The sequence below is a fragment of the Pleurodeles waltl genome, chromosome 11 (assembly GCF_031143425.1).
Source record: "Pleurodeles waltl isolate 20211129_DDA chromosome 11, aPleWal1.hap1.20221129, whole genome shotgun sequence".
Lineage (NCBI taxonomy): Eukaryota > Metazoa > Chordata > Amphibia > Caudata > Salamandridae > Pleurodeles > Pleurodeles waltl.
In genome coordinates, this window is record NC_090450.1 from 906,696,570 (window position 1) to 906,715,258 (window position 18,689).

Consider the following 18,689-nt stretch of genomic DNA (forward strand, 5'->3'; position numbering starts at 1 on the left):
ATAGATATGTTTTGGTCTTATTTATCTGCAGTCCTGAGTAGATTGCAAAGTCCTTAAGTAATGACAGTGTGTCCGTCACCCCTCTGGATCCGTCCCTTAGATAGATGAGCAAGTCATCTGCATATAGGGATAGCACGTGTAGTTTACCATCTAGTGCGATCCCTACTTTCTTTCCTCGCAGACGGAACAATGCCGCCAGCTGTTCAATAGCTAGTGCAAAAAGGGGGGGGGTAACAGGGGGTATCCTTGCCTCGTGCCTCTGTAGATATCATATCGGGCTAAAACAACCCCAACTTTCCGCACCCTAGGTGTTGGAGATGTATACAAAAGCCGGACCCATCACACCCATGCGTCGCTGAGCCCCATTTGCCGCATATCGGCAAACAGAAAGTCCCATTGTGTCGAATTGATGGCTTTTTCCAGGTCCACAGACATTAGCATCACATTAGGGTACCACCCCAATACTGGGTGATACATAATATGGTATAGCCTGCGTAGATTAAGGGAGGTATTCCTCATCGGGATGAACCCATTCTGGTCTGGATATATTAACATTTGCATGTGTGGGGCCAGGCACATGGCCAAAACTTTACTCAATATCTTAAATCAAGGTTGAGCATGGAGAGGGGGCGGAAAGACGCGGCAGGAGCCCTCTAACCCCAGACTTGTGAAGCGGTATCTCCAGCACATCTCTAGATGTCTCTGTCAACTGTCCCAACTTAAGTGCCTCTGCGTAAAGTAATTGTAGCTTAGGAGCCAGTATGTTGGAGAATGCGGAGTAAAATTCTGGGCTGGGCGTTCTCCCACAAGCCATCTCCTTAATAGCCACACAAATCTCCTGTGCTGTCACTGGGTTGTCCAGTGCCTCCTGTATGTCGGGGCCTACTGTTTGCAAAGGTATGTGGTTCAGGTAGCCAGTCACCGCTGCCCCAGATAGTTCCCTCGGTTGGCTATAGTGTAGCTCGTATTATGCATGAAAGGTACCATTAATATTATGTGGCGAGTATCTGCGTAATGGGTTTACCTCGCATTGGTGAAGCAACCAGCCAGGCCACCAGACTTCCCACTCTACCCTCTTCATCATATGTCCTAGCTAAGTATTCCTTATAATCTAGGCAGTGAAGCCGATCAAGTGCCTTAAAGTACTCTACCCTAAGGTCCCCATAGGCCGTTTCCTCGTCCACTCCCCTCCCGTTCTGAATATCCAGTTTATGTAGTCAATCCTCCAGCACTCTAAGGACCATATTTACACTTTTTAGTGCAGCATTTGCGTCATTTTCTTACTCAAAAGCGGCACAAACTTACAAAATATAATCATATTTTGCACGTTTGCGACGCTTTTGCATCAAAAAGTGACGCAAATGCGGCACAAAAAAAAGTATAGATATGGGCCTAAGTTCTTCTAACAGTGCTTTCTTGGCCCCCATTTTTGACCTATACAATGGCCTCGGATCACCACCTTTAGCGCATCCCTCTCAATCTATTTATTAGACGCTGAACCCTGGTTGTGTTCAAAGAAGTCTGTAATGGCTTTGTGTATAGAGTCTTTAAAGGAGCTGTCCTCGAGGAGCGAGGGACTAAGCTGCCACAATGGGATTGCCGGGTGTTCTGGTATCGCCCAGAATCATCAGCAGGGGGCTATGGTCAGACAACGTACGGCTTAAGTATTCTGTTTGTAATACAGAGTGTCCTAATGCGGAGGAACACAAACATGTCTAATCTAGTGTGCAATTTGTATACAAAATTGCTAGTGGGGTGAAAAGCTGGGGTTACATAGGCGCTCGGGATCCACAAATAGCATCAATTATAGATCAAGTATACAGGAAAACAAAGAAAAACCTGGGTGCCTACACAAGGGAACACCCCCATCCCTTAAAGGTTAGAAACAACCCAACAAACAGGATTACATTGTGTGGCACACCTAAAAACACTAATAAAAATAGTCCGTAAAAAATTCTACAAGTTCGAGTATCAACTTTTAATACAAATTAAAAAAATTCATTCAATGCTTTACATATTTGCTCCTCATAGGTATAAACATATCTCCAAAATGGTACAATTCAAGCCAACACGTGTTTCGTCTTGGGAACACTTCAAATCGATCCCACACGACTTCTTCAGGGCTCTTAATTTTTCAAAAGGTTGACCCGACTTCAACAAACACAGTCCACGAAATATCACACAAAAAGTAAGTGATGCTTATCTATCATCACAGGATTTCTATACTCCAATGTACGGTTTTGAACCATCAATGCTGATAATTAGTCCATTAATCGGTGAATGTCAAATACAGTAACCGAGTACGTAATAATCGCGTACTCGCGTTTCCTGTTGGTCTTGCAATTTCACTGAGCCGAAGACTAGCGTACTCGCCTCTCCGGTTTCTGCGCAGTAGTTTTTGGAGCTTAATTCTGCTCATATTGTCGATACGATCTGGAGGCGTAATAAAGGTTACTGTATTTGACATTCACCGATTAATGGACTAATTATCAGCATTGATGGTTCAAAACCGTACATTGGAGTATAGAAATCCTGTGATGATAGATAAGCATCACTTACTTTTTGTGTGATATTTCGTGGACTGTGTTTGTTGAAGTGTGCAATTTGTAGACTGGCGAATAATATGAAAATTCACATGTCTAAGTGTGCTGTGCCCTCCAAACCTCCAAAAAGTCCCAGTTATCTAGCCACTGCATCAACCCCTCTGAAGTCTTCCAGAGTGGGGCCCCTGACACCAGAGATGTAGATATGTCTAATTTTACATTCATTGCACTGTTGAAGTCGCCCCCTATGAGTACGCCTCCACAGCCCATGGAGGCTGGGGGATTTGATAGTCAGTATATGTGCTCAAAAGGTACCCCTGCCATTATTCAGATTAGCACTCCCTGTGCATAAGCCGAGTAGGAGGTTGCATAAAGTTGGCCTCGCCATCTAGGGCAGAGCTGTTCTATTTCCTCCATTGTTAAATGTGTTTCCTGCAACATAACAATCTGTGTCCCTCTGCGTTTCATATATCAGTGAATACCATATCTCTTGGCAGCGAACCCCATACATCTAATTTCCCATGTGATTATCATCAGTGTGGGATTGCAGTTGATTCAATTGAGCCATAGCAGTGTGTTTGTTGAGTTTGGTTCCACAGTCCCCCACCATCCAACCCCCAATTGCTGCCCATGACCGACGACCCCTAGGACCTAAACAAATCATTCCCAACTAAAAATTCCCTACCCAAGGGCAGCCCAGCAACGGCCGGCCGTCCAAAGCTAAAAGACAAAAACATTAGTATAAGATCTCTACTTCTCGATTGCACAGGAAGGCAATCTTCCTGGGGGTCTGCTATGCTACGGTATTCAATGCTCAGCTCCAGCCTTACTCAGTTCAATGGTGGGTGTCGTCTGGGTCCACCGGCCCTTAGTTGCTGGCGACGCACCCCAATTTCCGCTGCCCATCATGCAGCATCTATCCAGGCCTCGTAAATCTTGATTTTTCACAACCTTTTAGGTCTTTGGGCCATGTGTTCCAGAGAGGCGCCTGTCAGATCATAACCTCTGCCGTTTGGGGAGCCACAATAGGCAACGGGTCATCCAGTATGTTAGAGGCCTCTGAGCCTGACATATTCGAGCTGTGCGCCAACAAATTATCAGTTCCATCCACAGTCTGTTGTGTTGCCGCTATTTCAGTCACAGCTAGCAATGCATCCGCTCTTTCTTGTTCCGTCTGTGAGGGAGAAGGTTTTTTTTCAGATGAGTCCTCTCTTGTCTACCCCATGTTTTCTCCTAGTTTTTCGTTTTGGGCCTCGAACTTGCGCTGTGGGCAATGAGTGGGTTGTTCCCGTTCCGTGTTCTTACATTCACTTCCAGGCTTCCTCAGGCGTGTTACAGAAATGCGTAGTTCCATTGTGGATAATCCGTAATTTTGCCGGAACAGCTGGTATTGCAGTCCTGCACCGCGTAAGTTTTTCTCTACCAATTGAAAGGATGCCCTCTGTGCTTGTACTTATGCTGTAAAATCAAGGAACACCAACACCTTCCCATTCCTCAGCTCATAGGGGCCATTAATACGTGTCCTGCGGAGAATGATATCTATGTCTTTGAAGTGTAGCAGCTGTGCAACCACCAGGTGGGGCTGGCAGCCCGGGGCCAACAGTCATGCTGGTGCTCTATGTGCCCTTTCTAGGGCAAAGAAAGGGGTAAGGCCGTATGGTGCCATTTCCATTTGGAGCCAGTTCTCTAGAAATGTCACCATGTCTGTGCCCTCCAGTCCCTCCGGCAGTCCAACTACCTGGATATTATTTCGGCGATTTCGGCCTTCTGCATCTTCAGCCCTGTGTTCCATCACCTTCACTATCTGAGTGAGATTACTCAGGCTGCAGGTCAATTCAGCCTGGTTTAATTTCCTCCATCAACACCTCTACAGTTGCGAGTCTCTCTGGCAGTCTGCGGTGTTCCGCCTGTAATAAGCCCAAGCCTACTGAGACTGTGCTTATGTCCTGCTGCAGCGCCTGCTTGGTGTCCGCTAAGGGAGCCTATACTTTATCGAGGTCTAGATGTATGGGGTCATCTCCAGAGTCCTGTTGTGTCTTTTTCCCTATTTTCGGTGGGGCAGTTGTATCAGTGCCATGTACTATATTATGCATTTTCTGCTGTGCTTTGCCCATGGTGTCCTCCTTGATGTGTTGATTTGTGCCTTAAAGATTGAGTCGATCTCCTGCCAGGGCGACTTGTGTTGTAGCTATGGGTCTGGAAGAGGAAAAGATTCAGTCTACCACTCAATGTGGTGCACTACTGCATCACCACAGTGGTCAGCCATGATCTGTGCTTCCAGACCCCATGGATCAGCAGAGAAGTCCCCCGGCATGCCACACCATCTCACAGTCTGTGTAACTGTGTTCTCCACTGTCTTCCATGTTCAGTGCCCCTCCCCCCCGTGCCTCCTATAGTATATTGCCTCTGGGGGGGCTCCAGAGTAAACCTGGGACCCGTGGCCGCCACTGCAGGACTCTCAACGGTTGAAGTCCTCCTCCCTCTCCTTACTAGCAAGTATGATCAGTTGGGCTGCATGCAGTAGTTCCACTGTGTGGTGTCTTCCGTGCCACTATTCAACCTCGTCAAGTCTTTGGAATCCCCCCTCCCGCTGTCCATTTGTTGGGCCCCAGATCACGCAATCAGAGAGAGGTGGGAAGGGTTGTCTCATGCGTATCGCCTCTCGTAGGTCAGTCTGGGCTTTTTTATTCCGTTTTCCTTTTTTTGTTTCTTTCTTTCTTTTATTTTTCCTCCCTCCATCGCCTCCACTCTGGAATTAGCACCCTGCTGCGGCTCCTCCCACCGCTCTGGCCACCATCTCCGTCCCAGTGTTCCAGGCCCCATCCTTGTGCTCCTGTCCCTCCGCGTTCCTTGGTCAGGATCCCAGGCTTGGTGAGGGGTGTCTCCACCCACCGCCACCGCAGCCCAAACTCGATTAAACTTCCCCCCATTCCTCTGCCCCCAGGCTCCGCTTGGGGTAGTGCCTCAGCTGCAGTGGTCTCACCCAGCCAAGGATGTCTCCATCGCCGTGGCTCCCATTCTCTGTTCTCACCTCCAGTCAGCCGCTCCCTTGGGCTTTGCCCAGATGGAACAGCACAGCGGCTCCGGGCAGCAGCCTCCACATACATTATCATACTACAACTTTCCACATGTTTCAGAACATCTCTGGAATTCAGGAAGGTTTTGCCCCAACAGATGACTTGGTACCATTTCTGCCCAAGATGCAGACTCAATCACCCATGCAAAGATGGTAGACTCAAGCATGTGCAATGTTATCTCCCATTCCTCTTCGTTACACTCCAAGTCTTAAGACTCTCAAACTCTATGCAGAGCTGCTTGGTGCTCTACAGCCTCATGATTCACCATATGCTGACTGTACACAACTCCACTTAAAAGTATGCTTAGCTTCAGACATCCAACACCTAAAACACTGCTCGCACATCATACAGCTCTAGATGTTTAGCCCCTACCTGAAGTTTTACCCAAGACAAAATTCCTGTACTTGACAAGAACAAGAAACAGTACAAACCTGGCTTACTGACCTCAGCCCCAACTTTTACCACATACCAAGGCACCTGAATTCAACTTGGACACCAATCTCATCCTCAAGGAACACATTGTCAAAAAAAACCAAAGACAGGCTGGTACTAGCTCTGTCTTCTAAGTAAGTCAAACTATTTCTTCCAGAAAGTGACTTTAGCATAGGTGTTCAAGCCTTCGGATGGTGGTAATGCCGTGCTCCGTGGCCTCCTAGACTCCACACTGGCACCCCTTAAGGGCATCCTATATGCTACAGCACTTTTCAATCAGGGCCTGAAAAAGTAGGATCACATCATCCCCATCCTGATGGAACTCCTTTGGCTTTCCTTGCAGGCCCACACCATCTTCAAAACCAGCTGCATCATTTACAAAGCTATAATGACCAGCACCACCCCCCTCATTTTGGAGACAAGCTCACCATCTCTGGTAGTTCCCAGCAGGCCCACAGCCAGGACACCATCAGGCTGCAGACTAAAAAGCGTAAAAAAAAGAAAAGGCAGCAGCCTTTTCCATCTTGGGACCCTGGGTCTGGAACAACATTGCCATATCCATCAGGGCCACCCCAACACAGCTCCAATTTAGGAAGGAGTTGAAGGTGCACTGCTTTAGGAATCCTACATCACAATCAATTAACCGTTCACATAGTAGCTTCCTCTCTTCACCTGCTGACTTTATGCTTGTATTTGACCCTGTACAGCACTCTGGTGCCTTTTGGCTAGGTTTGCTTTACAGAAATACCATAAATATACATACGTACAAAGCTACAAGAGTGCAGAGGCAAAATTAGACCATCCGTCTGGTCATCATGCTTGACACTTGACACCAAACATCTTACTACAAAGGCCAGACTCTTATAAACACTCTTTCTGCCCTGAACAGTGATGCTACCTTGTGGTAAACAATCCCATTGCTGACTCCTCGTTCGGCTTCACGTTCACATGCAGCTGCCTGTCAGATGATAAGAGTCCACAGGACCTAAAAACGCTTCCCACCATAGGCCACTCTGTGAACCCACACTACTCTGCCAATGAACCACATTTAAACGCATAGTGGACTACTCGTCCACTGCTTTCAGTGCTTTGGAGCCTAGTCAGGAATTTGAAGTGCTACACAGAGGTAACTACAATCAGGGGTGGCTCCTCTGCTATTGTGGAAGAGCATCACCCCCCCCCCCCTCCACCAGCAGCAGCTGCTGCAAAACTTTTACAAGAAAAAGATAATAAACTATGTTTATAATCTTTTTCTTGTAAAAGGGGCTGAGCCACAGGCTATTATGAGCACGGAGGGGGAGTGCACAGCACTCCCCCTCAGTACGCATGTATGTTTGGCTGGCGGTCTTGGGCCAGCCAAACGTACATGGGCACTAAGCTCTCTCTCTGCATTGCTGGGTTGGAGCCAGCAGGTAGAGACTTTCAGTCTGCCTCGGGAAGTCTTGGCTGGGCACTCCATCGAGTCCTAACGCTGCTTTCATGCTGCCAGCAGCATGAAAGCAGCATTAGGATTAGATGCAGGGCAGGCTGGGAGCCTGTGCCTGCAGTGGAGGAGAGGAGTGGCGTGGATCGGAGCGGCGCACAAGGTAAGTTTTAAAAATATATATTTTTGTTGTTGCCCCCACCGCCACCCTGCCCCTTTTCTCTCCTGCGAGCCGTCACTGACTACAAAACAATCCGTATTTACTGCTTATTTCACAAGACGTAGGAGGCTTGCAGTGGTATATCTTTGATAAGGCAGCACTTTGTTTCATATAAAATTTAGATTTTTTTGTTTTTTCACTATCAAAGTTGTCAATCATGTTTGTCTGTCTTTCGTGTTGAAGGGCACAATAAAATGCCACCAGAGATGCCTCTAACTACAGGCAAATACTTTGCTGTTATAACTAAGAAAGGTACTCAATGTGAATGGAGCACACACATCAACCATGCATTATGCTACTTTTCAAATGCCATTTTCTAATGTATGTTTAGGTTTATGTATTCATGAACAAAACACATAGTGATGCAAGATGATCGGCAGTGGTGCATGCCCCCCCTCTCCCCCCCAAAAAAAGTGACAGTGTGCTAAGAGCCACACACGGGCAAAAATGCACCCCAAACATCAATGAAAATGATTGTGACTGAAGAGGGAACGTGTGAGTCATTAAAATGATTCTAGGTGAGAATGACTGGTGAAGTACATTTGTGTCACGCACACATACCCAGGTTGTCAAAGATTCAGACAAAGAAAATGTCGCCGGTATCATCACAAAATGGCTTACCGCACTGGGTGCTTGGGGAGAGCAGCAGGCCAGCCGAATGGAAGTATTCACTGTGGTTAGCTGCTCGCTCAGGCTCTCCACCTCCCTCTGGGCCGCCTCGGCTCTCTGCGAAATACAAACAAAACTAGATTTCTGTTCAGCTGTACACTTTATCAAGCCAGGCAATGATGTCCTTAAATGTCACAAAAGGTTCCCGCCACAACAAGGCACACATGGAGGGAGCAAATGGTCATGAAATCAAGGACTTGGTTACATTTTCTATTTGTTTATAGATTTCTTTTGCTGTCCTGTATTGTGCCAACATGCACCCTTTGACACTCTGTAGCACCGTGCATACAGGCAATCACAGTGGTGCATGCAGTTGGGTAACTACGGTATGGTCACTACATCGCGGTCAAAATCTCCCCACCTACAGAAACATTGCATGCACATTATCAACTACCACTATATCACCAGGATAGGTATACGTAAGCGAGCAAAGATTTACTATTCTTAATGCCACATTGACGATATAGTGGAAGTCGATGTTGTGGACAATATTTTGGTAGGTCGTTATTTGGACCGCGATACACTGACCTCACTCCCCCCACAACTGCAGCTACATGCTACGCGTGTGGTTAATAAGAGCAGAGTAAATAATGGGCGAGATACCTGCATTTATTAATAGGGTTGATGGCTGCTGTACAAATAGTAACTATAGAAGGTCATTAGAGACGGCGACGTAGAGGAAAACCTAAGAGTTCTAGGTCGTCACAGGTCTACTGGTCACATAAGCAAGGCAGCTGACAATCTGCTGTTACTTGCTGCTGTGTCTGGGGATTACCTAGACATGTCTGTCTTTGTGATTTTACATGTTGCTGATACGAAATATATTTATGTGTATATGTATGAAGTGGTTTTGAAAAGTAATGCCACGTGACCTTATCGCTGCTCTGCAGTGTTTGAGTCAGGTGCCCTTGCACAGACAGAGGACCACAGGAACGCCAGTCTGATGCTCGCAATAGTGGAGGGGTAAAAAGGGGTTGTAACCTCTATGTCAGGGCTGGAGTGCCTTCCTGAGTGCTCCTGGTGGGGGCGGAGCCAATACAGACGGCGCATCAGGCCGTGACCACCATAGTGGTGGAGCACGTTCTTGCAGGTTGGGCATCCATCAAGTTCCACCATATTAACATGCAATATGCAAATGCATGCGTGTCATCAACGACCTCTGTATTCACACATACACATGCGACCCCCCACCCGTCCTCCATATTATCGCTCAGATTCTGCCGGTGAAACTGAAGCACACAATGGCATCGTCTACTTAATACAGAGACTTGTAAGAAACTCTAAGACGAGGTGAAACTTTGACTTTGGACAGTTACTAACATTCCAGATGCAAAATGTTCTCTTTAGGGTAAAAGTTACCTGGTCTTTACTCTTTGAAGACAAAAATGCACGCATATAAGGAAGTCCTGACAATGTTCTGACTCGTGACCTCAACCTGGGCCATGACTAAGGCCGAGGGTAATAATTACACACAGTGATTGAGATAATCACCCAGGTGACACGGACAAGGTTTGAGATCCTGTAATGAACAAAACGTGGCATCCCACCTGTGGGTCAGGTTTATCTCGGAAGCAGGCTGCAGGTAACCACCGTCCCTAACTGGGTGAAGCAATGGGATCTTAAGGAAGAACCAATGAGATAAGGCAGATCTTGTGGGACTATGATTTGTCCACGATGAGGCCCAATGATTTCTAAATGCCATTACACTTCTGCTTCAATGTTTTTTTTCCTGAGCGGTCCATACTCTTCTTCCTGCATCTCATGTTACTGTGATGCCTCCAGGAGGTGCAGGAGTAAAACACACTTCCTTGATGTATTTCACATTTTAACCTAGTTAATGCACAATACTCCTGTCAAACTTGTAAGGCTATATCTTTTTTACAAAGAAATATTTTAACAATGAGAAGGGATTGTAGGGGAGGGCTAAAACTCTGCAGTAAAGCAGACGTCAGGTGCTTTGCAATACAATGACATGAAAGAAAAATATACTTATTATGGGGTGTGCAATTAGCAACAAACTGTTCTCCTAATACCGCCTCCTCCTCTGTAATTGAAATTACAAACATGTATTCAGACTTGAGGCTTAAGGTTAGAATTACAACCTATTAATGCCCCTTTTCAACCACTAATTTGGCTTACAGCTGTGATTTTGTGAAGTAGTCGTAACACTTCAGGGAACCTTTTCAGTTCCACATGAGCAATTCAGAATACACGCAAATCATTTCAAACTTCGATTAAAGTGCAGTCTTTTACTGGTATGAAATAATGGTGTGCTTCCCCTTCCTCAGGCTAAGCAAATCCAGACATATGGAAACCAGTGCACGATACTGCATCAATACCACTTGGCGAATAGTACTTGGGGTGAGCACTTTACGTGAGTATTTACGTATTTTCTTATTTTACCATCCTGGACATGCTCCATTCTCAGAGTGATTATTAGTATTAGAGCCCAGTGCAGAAGGCACTCTACTGCCTGTGGCAGCACTTGGGGCCTGATTTAGATTTTGGTGGGCGGGTTACTTTGTCATAAACGGGACAGATATCCTGTCCGCCAATATATATGTGCCATAGAATATAATGCACTTGTAATACGGCGGACGGGATATCAATCACAACTGTGACATAGTAACCGAGTCCGCAAAACTCTAAATCAGGCTCTTAGTTCCACTTTGTTTTCTGATACATTAGACAGTAGTCATATTGCCTGTCCTGAGCAGCTCTTGGTTGGAGCTTTGCTGCAAGATGCCTTCAGGATAAGTCTAACTGCTCCAAGATCAAGAATATTTATATTCAAGACTTCCTTTTGAGAAGACCAGAGGTTGCTTGTCAGAAGATCCTATAACTGAGCAACCCAACCCTTGAGAGAAGCATCTGTCATGAAAAAGATCTGCTGTTCCACAGCCTAAAGGTATTGTCCCATGTAAAAGATTTATTTGAGATCCTAGCAGGTTTGTTTGATTTCAAAGGTGATTAGGGTCAGTTCATCCCATTATCCTGCAACGTATTGTCATTATAGATTTATTTGTCTCTGTAGTACCCTTAATTGTAGGGGAAATTGAGGAATCAATGAATGGAGAGTGACATATTCCTCAGAAGGACCTTGCATTTCTGGGTCATGATGTGTTGCTTTTATTTGCTGTCTTTCTCCCATTTCTTGAGAGGGGTACGCTTTAGGAATTTCTGCACATACATGTGATGCTAGAAATGGGGCTTAATGAAATGTGAGGACTGCCTTTTTCTTTTTGTGAGTCAACGTAATACTTTCACAAGTTCAGATTTTAGTTGACCCCTTGAGTAGGTTTGTGGCATGAGGAAGATTTGCTATGACAATCATCTGGGCATGGAACATGTTCACACCTTGACCTCTTAGATGCAGTTCAACTGGTTCTAGCCACGTTGTTGATACTTACAGAGCTGTGGCCAAACGGTAATGCCTTGAATTGGGAGTGTTCGTCATCTAACATAAACCGTTAGTCCCTTCTATGTTATGGATGAATGGGAAAGTGGAAGTAAGCATCTTCTAGGTCGAATGACGTCAGGTAATCTACATAACTAATGGCTTCAAATATGTCTAAGCAACACCATCCTGAAACTTTGTTGTTTGAAGAACTTGTTTAGAGTTTCAAGTTTCAAAATAGGGTGCTATTCACCAGATATTTTGCAGAAAAGGAAAAAACTTGAGTCAAAATCTTTGGCACTGGCCTTCTTGCAGACTAGCAAAGTAGTGTGATTATATTTGATTGTAAAGCTTCAGGTGCAGATGGTATTCCTACACTGGGGCCGTTGGTAGTGGACTGAAAACAAATTCTATTGCATCAACATGCCATATGTTATCCAACAATGAATAAGTGGATGTGGTCTGATACCATCCTTTACAGAAAGCTCCCACTTTTCTCACCACTGGAATCCGAAATGAGGGAAGTGGGAGGATCAGTTAGCCCTGTACACCAGGCACAATAGTGGTCCCTGCTAACTGAAGAGTTTTTGACTTGACATCGGTTGTGGCCTCCAGTCTGCCGTTTATTGTGCTGTAATGGAGACACAGTGTAAGTAATAACCCTGACCGTAAGGTCAAAAACAGCTGGAAGAGGCTGGCCAACAGCAACTCCTTTTGCCATATAACCAGTGCCTACATAATGGAAAGAGTTTGCTGCAGTTGAGGTACTCAGATAGATTGCATTTTGTTGTCCATTTTGATTCCCTGTAAGGTGGGGCCAACGTGTTATCAAAATAAATGCAGTCCACTGAAAAGAATGGTCAACACTCTAGACTGGATGGAAGGATGTGCTTTGAAGCCACACACTTTTTTATAGAACTGCTTCTGTTGCCATTTGACAGAAAGCAATATTATGATTCTGAAGAAAGACATCAATGAGGGCTGAAGAAGTATATTCTCTCTCACTAAGAATGGGTTTGGCTTGTGCTTGACAATCATCTTGTAAGTTATCCAAAAGGAGGTCTACGTCATGCCATAGTTTTTCTTGATACGATTGCACTAGCATTTGCAATCTTGGTAGATGCTGCAGCAAAGTCAGTAACTGATTTCCCCATTGTGTTCAGGCAGTGGCTCTTGTCGTGATATCTTTGGGCTGACACCATAAACCCATGGTGGTTTTAATCTAGTTAAAAAGGAATGAGTGTGCTGAATCAGGAACCTTATACTTCTCATTGAGATAAGCAACTAAGGAATACTCTATGGCAAAATTACACATACAAGATAAAACCACTTGTAAGAGATGGTCTAAAATAGGACGAGATCTAACGGATTGATTTGATGTGCCCTTAAATTCAAGAAGAGAAGTAGTAATAGAGAGTACTGGTAAATTACATGAAGCGACTGAATGTGTATATTGTCAAGTGCATATTCCATTGTTCCTGAACATCATCTTAGCCCCCTGTGTCATCGTCATATTCAGGATCATCATCTTCATCATCCGAGATAGTATCTTCTTTGTTGCTTTGTCGTTTCGGATCTGGTACTGGACATTTAGTTTGGTCAGCAGTAGATACAAGTGGAGGAGGTAATGTAGACAGGTTCTGACTGAGGGATGAGCTGAAATGCAACTGGTTGTGCAGAGATAGCCAATGCAATTCATTAAGTATTTCGTAAAGTCCCAAAATCCATAGGGACTTATCACATGGGTGTTTAAAGAAAGTCTGGTAGATCCAGAAAAGGACACCACCTTTTATCAACATGGAGACATTTTTGTTAATCTTACTCTTTCTCAGAATTTCAGGGACATAGTTGTTAAAGATATGAAGCCCCTACCCACCCAAGGACCAGGTCGAAATTTGATGTCATCATTATAGTCTGAATACCTAGTAAGGTGGTTATCACCTCCATAAACAGCCTTGTCACTGCACTCATCCTCATGTGCATAGGCACATCCTCATGTGCATAGGCACATGAATGAAACGGAAGGCAACAATGATATAGTTGCTGATACAGGGCTCTGAGGAAGGGTCAAGATTAGTGTCACCAAAAGGCCATGGCTGACAAGGGTGTAAATGGAGAAGTTATCTAGGAGGAGGAGCTTATCAGTGGGATGGTCATCGTTCACAGGATGGTCATTGTCGGTAGGACGGTCTTCAGTGATGATACAGACCTGCTAAGGGCCGCCATCAGTGGGGATCTCCTAGACAAAGTGTTCATCAGCTGCACTATCATCCAAAGTAGATCCCTCGTCAGTGACATAGATGACAAGTGAGGCTTACTCATGGTCATCGTTAAAAGACACCTGCTTTTGAAGAAATCGTAGATGTCACAAAAGAAGGAAGAGACTTTATTGACAATGCTGTTGCCCCCAAAGCTCAACCCGCAGGCACAAAACAGCTGTAAACTGACTAAGCCCTGTGGCTGGGGATGAGAAGTTCAAGGGAGAGATATGACCCCAAAATACAGAGCTTTTTTTCATTAGAAAGAGCAGAACTCCAAGGGTTCCCATTTGTCAGATTGGCATGTTGTAGTAATTCTGAACTTCCAAACCTCTATGGAGAGTTGGAGCTCTAAATTTATCCAACTCACTGGCCAGAGTTAAGGTCATAAAAGGAGATGCATTGGCTACATTTAGTCCATGTTTGTATATGTACTACAGAGGGTTCCCAGCCTGATGACAATGGAGTATGTTTTAAATACCTTCAGAAACCGGTATCCCCACCATCATAGTGAAATAACTCATCAACTAATACTTTTGTTCACTGCACAAGATCAAATTGACTGCATTTAACTGAACTACATAGGCCTTTTTGCTTTTTCTGAATTCATGTGCTATTGCATTTGGTTGTGTTAGTTTTATAAGAATAACCACAGTAAACTCATCTTGCATTCTTAACTTTAGATGCACTGGCTGATATATTTCTGAAATATGTTACTCTAGAACAATATTTTAATTTTTGAGTGCAGTTTATGAAACTATAAATCTTTCCAAAGTCCAAAATACGCCTGAGGGATCACTCTACAAAGTAAGTTAGGGTAAGCATGCTGTTCTGACTTAATTCAATTAATATGAATTACTATGCTCTTCTGCACATCAGTGCTTGTATTATGTGTCTGACCTTTTTCCACCAGCCACCTTGTGATGGGAGTACTCAGCTCGCTATTCTATTCTGTGCTTGATATGGGGGCCATCTTTGCGAGGGATTAGAAGCTTCTTGCACTCTATGATCTTTCATAGCTTGGAGAGACTGGGAATAATGAAATTGCTGATTTATTCTAAGGTAGCTAGCCCATAATGGACATGCTTTGTGATGCTAGGATGGGCGGATTAGAATAAAAGAGGCTTTGTTTAGTACAGGAATCTCAGAAGGGCTGAGGTTACATTCTGCATACAATAAATGCCTATCTCTGAGCAATGGGTGAATTTGAGATTTCTCATAAAACTGCAACTGTGGGCCAAAATACGGTGGGATTACCTGATAGTGTGATTCCTTTTCTGGAGACTCAGAGATAACTATGGCACCTTTAGCGAAGTGAGTAGGTCTTTGTGATAAACTGCACTCTTTGTTGCAAGTATTTGGACAAACGTAAGGTGGGTCCAACCAAAAAATAAATGGAAATACATGTGGAATTAATATGGACAGACTCTTAGTGCACGTACACTACCCTGTTGCTGCTGGGAAGGTTCACAGATAAGGGACACTTCTCCACTTCACCATAGGAAACTGCAGAGCAGGCAGGGAAACGAGACAGTGCTTTTTCCTGATCAAAACCCAACTACCTGTATTGATCACAACCACCTACTACAGCATCTGTAGCAGTACTTCATCAAATGAGAGTAAGAAAGGGAGGAAATCCAAAGATAAACTGTGGCACAGCCCTTACACAGAAGATGGCAGCAGATGCTCATGACCCGCTAATGTTACACTCAATTATGGTCAGGTCCTCCAGACCCTGGTACAGCCAGGAGCTAAATGACAGGCACCATGCCAAAAGTCAACAGGAGAAGAAGCAACGATGCTTACAGCAACAAGAAGACCCACTGAGCCGGCACACTTTCTGCAGGACAGTCATCATAGAGGCCAGGGTACCTACACCAAGTCCACCATTAGCAAAGTCGTCTACAGGAATAAGACACTCTTCAAAGCCATAAACCACTCCACCATCCCAAAAAGAAATATACGGCCATCTACAACTTTTTAAAAAATGACAGCAATAAAACTAGACAAACATAAATCTAGACAGATAATACATACGTAAAAGATGGAGATAGCTGACCGCAGCACGATAATCCTTCAACATGTCCAAAAGGCCAGCTCTTATGAAGGAAACATCATACCATCATCATCAACAGGGAAGTTAGCTGCTGCTCCTCAACATCATCAATGCCTCCCCTCACTGAAGACTCACTCAAGACCAGACAGATCCTGCCCCTGCTAATGAAACCAAATTACTCCCCGATCACCAACCTGCCAATTCTAGGAAAAATCATTGAAAAACAAGGTGAAAACCAGATTATGACAAGAGTGAGAGGAATACTATCCTTCAGGTTTATCATTTACACGATAGTCCTGAATGTATTACAGAGATGGCAACATTCATGTGGCTGATGTGGCATTACAGATCATGGGAACTGTAGACAATCATCCTGCTCTACCTTCCTGCATCATTAGACAATTCTGACCACAAGCCCTGCTCATCCCCCTCACTTAAGGATGTCTTTAATGGTAATGTCCTGTAATGCGCCCTACCAAAAGGAGAGATCTCAGGCTGACCAGATGAACTCCAGCAGGTGTGCGCTCGTCTTATATTGCAGTGTTCCCCAAAGCTCTGTGCTCTGACCAGTTAGCTTTACCTTCTACATGAAACCCAACTGAGTCCTGCTGAACTGACAAGGATATCAAAATCCATCCGTATGCTGCAACATTCAACTATGCCTGGAACAACAGTGATCATCTAAAATGGTTGCCCTCCGACACTTCCAGCCCAACCCCAAGCTCAACCTAACAACAGAATTTGTGTTCTTTGCCAATGACCATAAGCAACAATAAATGAAAAGTTGATTCACAGCAATGAATGCTGACGACGTGACTCCTCAACTCATCCACAGTGTTAAATCCCTGAGTTTCTGCATTGGCAAGAACCACAACTTAAGAATTCATAGCACCAACTACCCCTGTAGCTAGAAAGTAAAGGTCTTTCTCCTGGAAGCAGAGTTCATGACAGGAATCCCCCCTTTGATCATGTCCCAATGCCTTACTGTCTGGCGTCCCAGGGACACACTTTACTGCTTTTATGTATCATACAAGCAGTGAGCCATCTAATCAAAGGCTTCTGAAAATACAAGAGCTAACACTGCCTTTGGAGAGCTCTACTAGCTTCCTCTGCTTTCCTATATCACATTCAACCATCTTTTACAAAGCAATCAACTATAGCACTCCACCATAACTAACAACCAAGATGAAGATTTCCCTACTCACTATCCACTATCCTAAACAACTTATTTTGTGCAGCACTCTATTGCTCTATAGCTAGGTCTTTGCCATATATGTCACTTATCCACTTTCAGTTATCCGCACAGGGGGAACATGTCATATAGTGGTCAGAACCAGAATCACAAAAATTTCTTAATTCATGAGTTACACTTATCATTGCAAAACACTGGATCTATTGTTGGAATTCTGAAATCCTGATCATGTTTTAGGATTTGACAATCTTTCCAAAGCATCTCTCCAAGCTTAAACAAAATTTACAACTGCTGAAAGACCACTAATCCTGCACATTTTCAGAAGTTTTAGGGTTAGAGCTTGCAGAAGAAACATGGAAGTTCCCAGGAGAGTTTAAATGGGGGTAGTCACTGAAAATGTGGTGAACACACACAGGTTGTAACTTTGCAGGTATTCACAAACATTCTCAGTGGTTTTTCACACCCAATTTGATCACTTAATTTTTGCGCTAAAACTGCTGGAGTAACTGTGCAAGCTGGGTGTGAAAATACCCTTATTTTCTTAGCAAATTACTTTATGTCATTGTGTTTAATTTTGTTAAAAATGAGTGTGTCCTATTTACATATTCCCGAACTCTCCTCTAGTCACAAACTTGTTTCCGTCATCTGGTCTCAAACAGCCATCGTAATGTTCCATATTCCGCAACTCATGTATGATCAGTTCTTTGATGGCAGAAACTTTCCTGAATCGAAACACCCCAGTTCTTGTATTTTGAGCTATTTCTAATCACTAAAAACACTGCTGAATCATTTTCTCCACTGATCCTAGTCAAAGTTTACTTACACTTTAAAATGATGTGCTTGTGAGTTTGCCTGCTACTATCTTCGAAGAGGTGCAGGAATACATGAAATAATTTTTGTCAGCCCAGCCACACCATGTCCCATTCAGTACTCCATTGCATTAGATATGATGTGTGAATGAGTCGGTCCAGTGTTAAGAAATCTTTCAGAGGTATTAACCAATTGGGAACTCACTTGTTTCCCTTTCAGATCGGTTGGCAGCTCAGCATTGTATATAACACCAGCAACAGGTGCAACACGCCTGGTGGTGGCGGTATGTTGTGTTATGTTCTCAATCTGGAACCCCTAAAATATCTGGTAAAGTGAGCCTGAGATTTCAACTGGGATGGCGGGGGCGCCACTGGACCGCATGGCCTTGGCCACCACTTCCTTCATCCATTTCGCATGATAGTGGATGTATCATATGGGCTTCACAGTGACACAGCCTCTTTGAGTGTCGGAGCAGGAAGGATCATATTACCGGTGAGACACTGCCACTTGTTGTGCTCACCCTCAGGGTGTTGGAAACCAAAAATTGACATATTAAAAGAGCATATGCTGAGAATTACGTTTCCCATTCTCCACGGTAAACATTTTTGATTA

At 44.4% G+C, this 18,689-nt stretch overlaps 1 protein-coding gene across 4 annotated transcripts in view; it reads right to left on the reverse strand.

The window, feature by feature from the left end:
* The window catches only part of CUX2 (cut like homeobox 2), a 661,979-nt gene that overhangs the window by 93,111 nt on the left and 550,179 nt on the right, over window positions 1-18,689 (reverse strand). For all 4 annotated transcript variants that reach the window (XM_069214853.1, XM_069214854.1, XM_069214855.1 and 1 more), the window contains one exon: window positions 8,317-8,421. In XM_069214853.1, coding sequence (XP_069070954.1) covers window positions 8,317-8,421 — 105 coding nt within the window. The remainder of the gene's footprint in view (window positions 1-8,316; window positions 8,422-18,689) is intronic.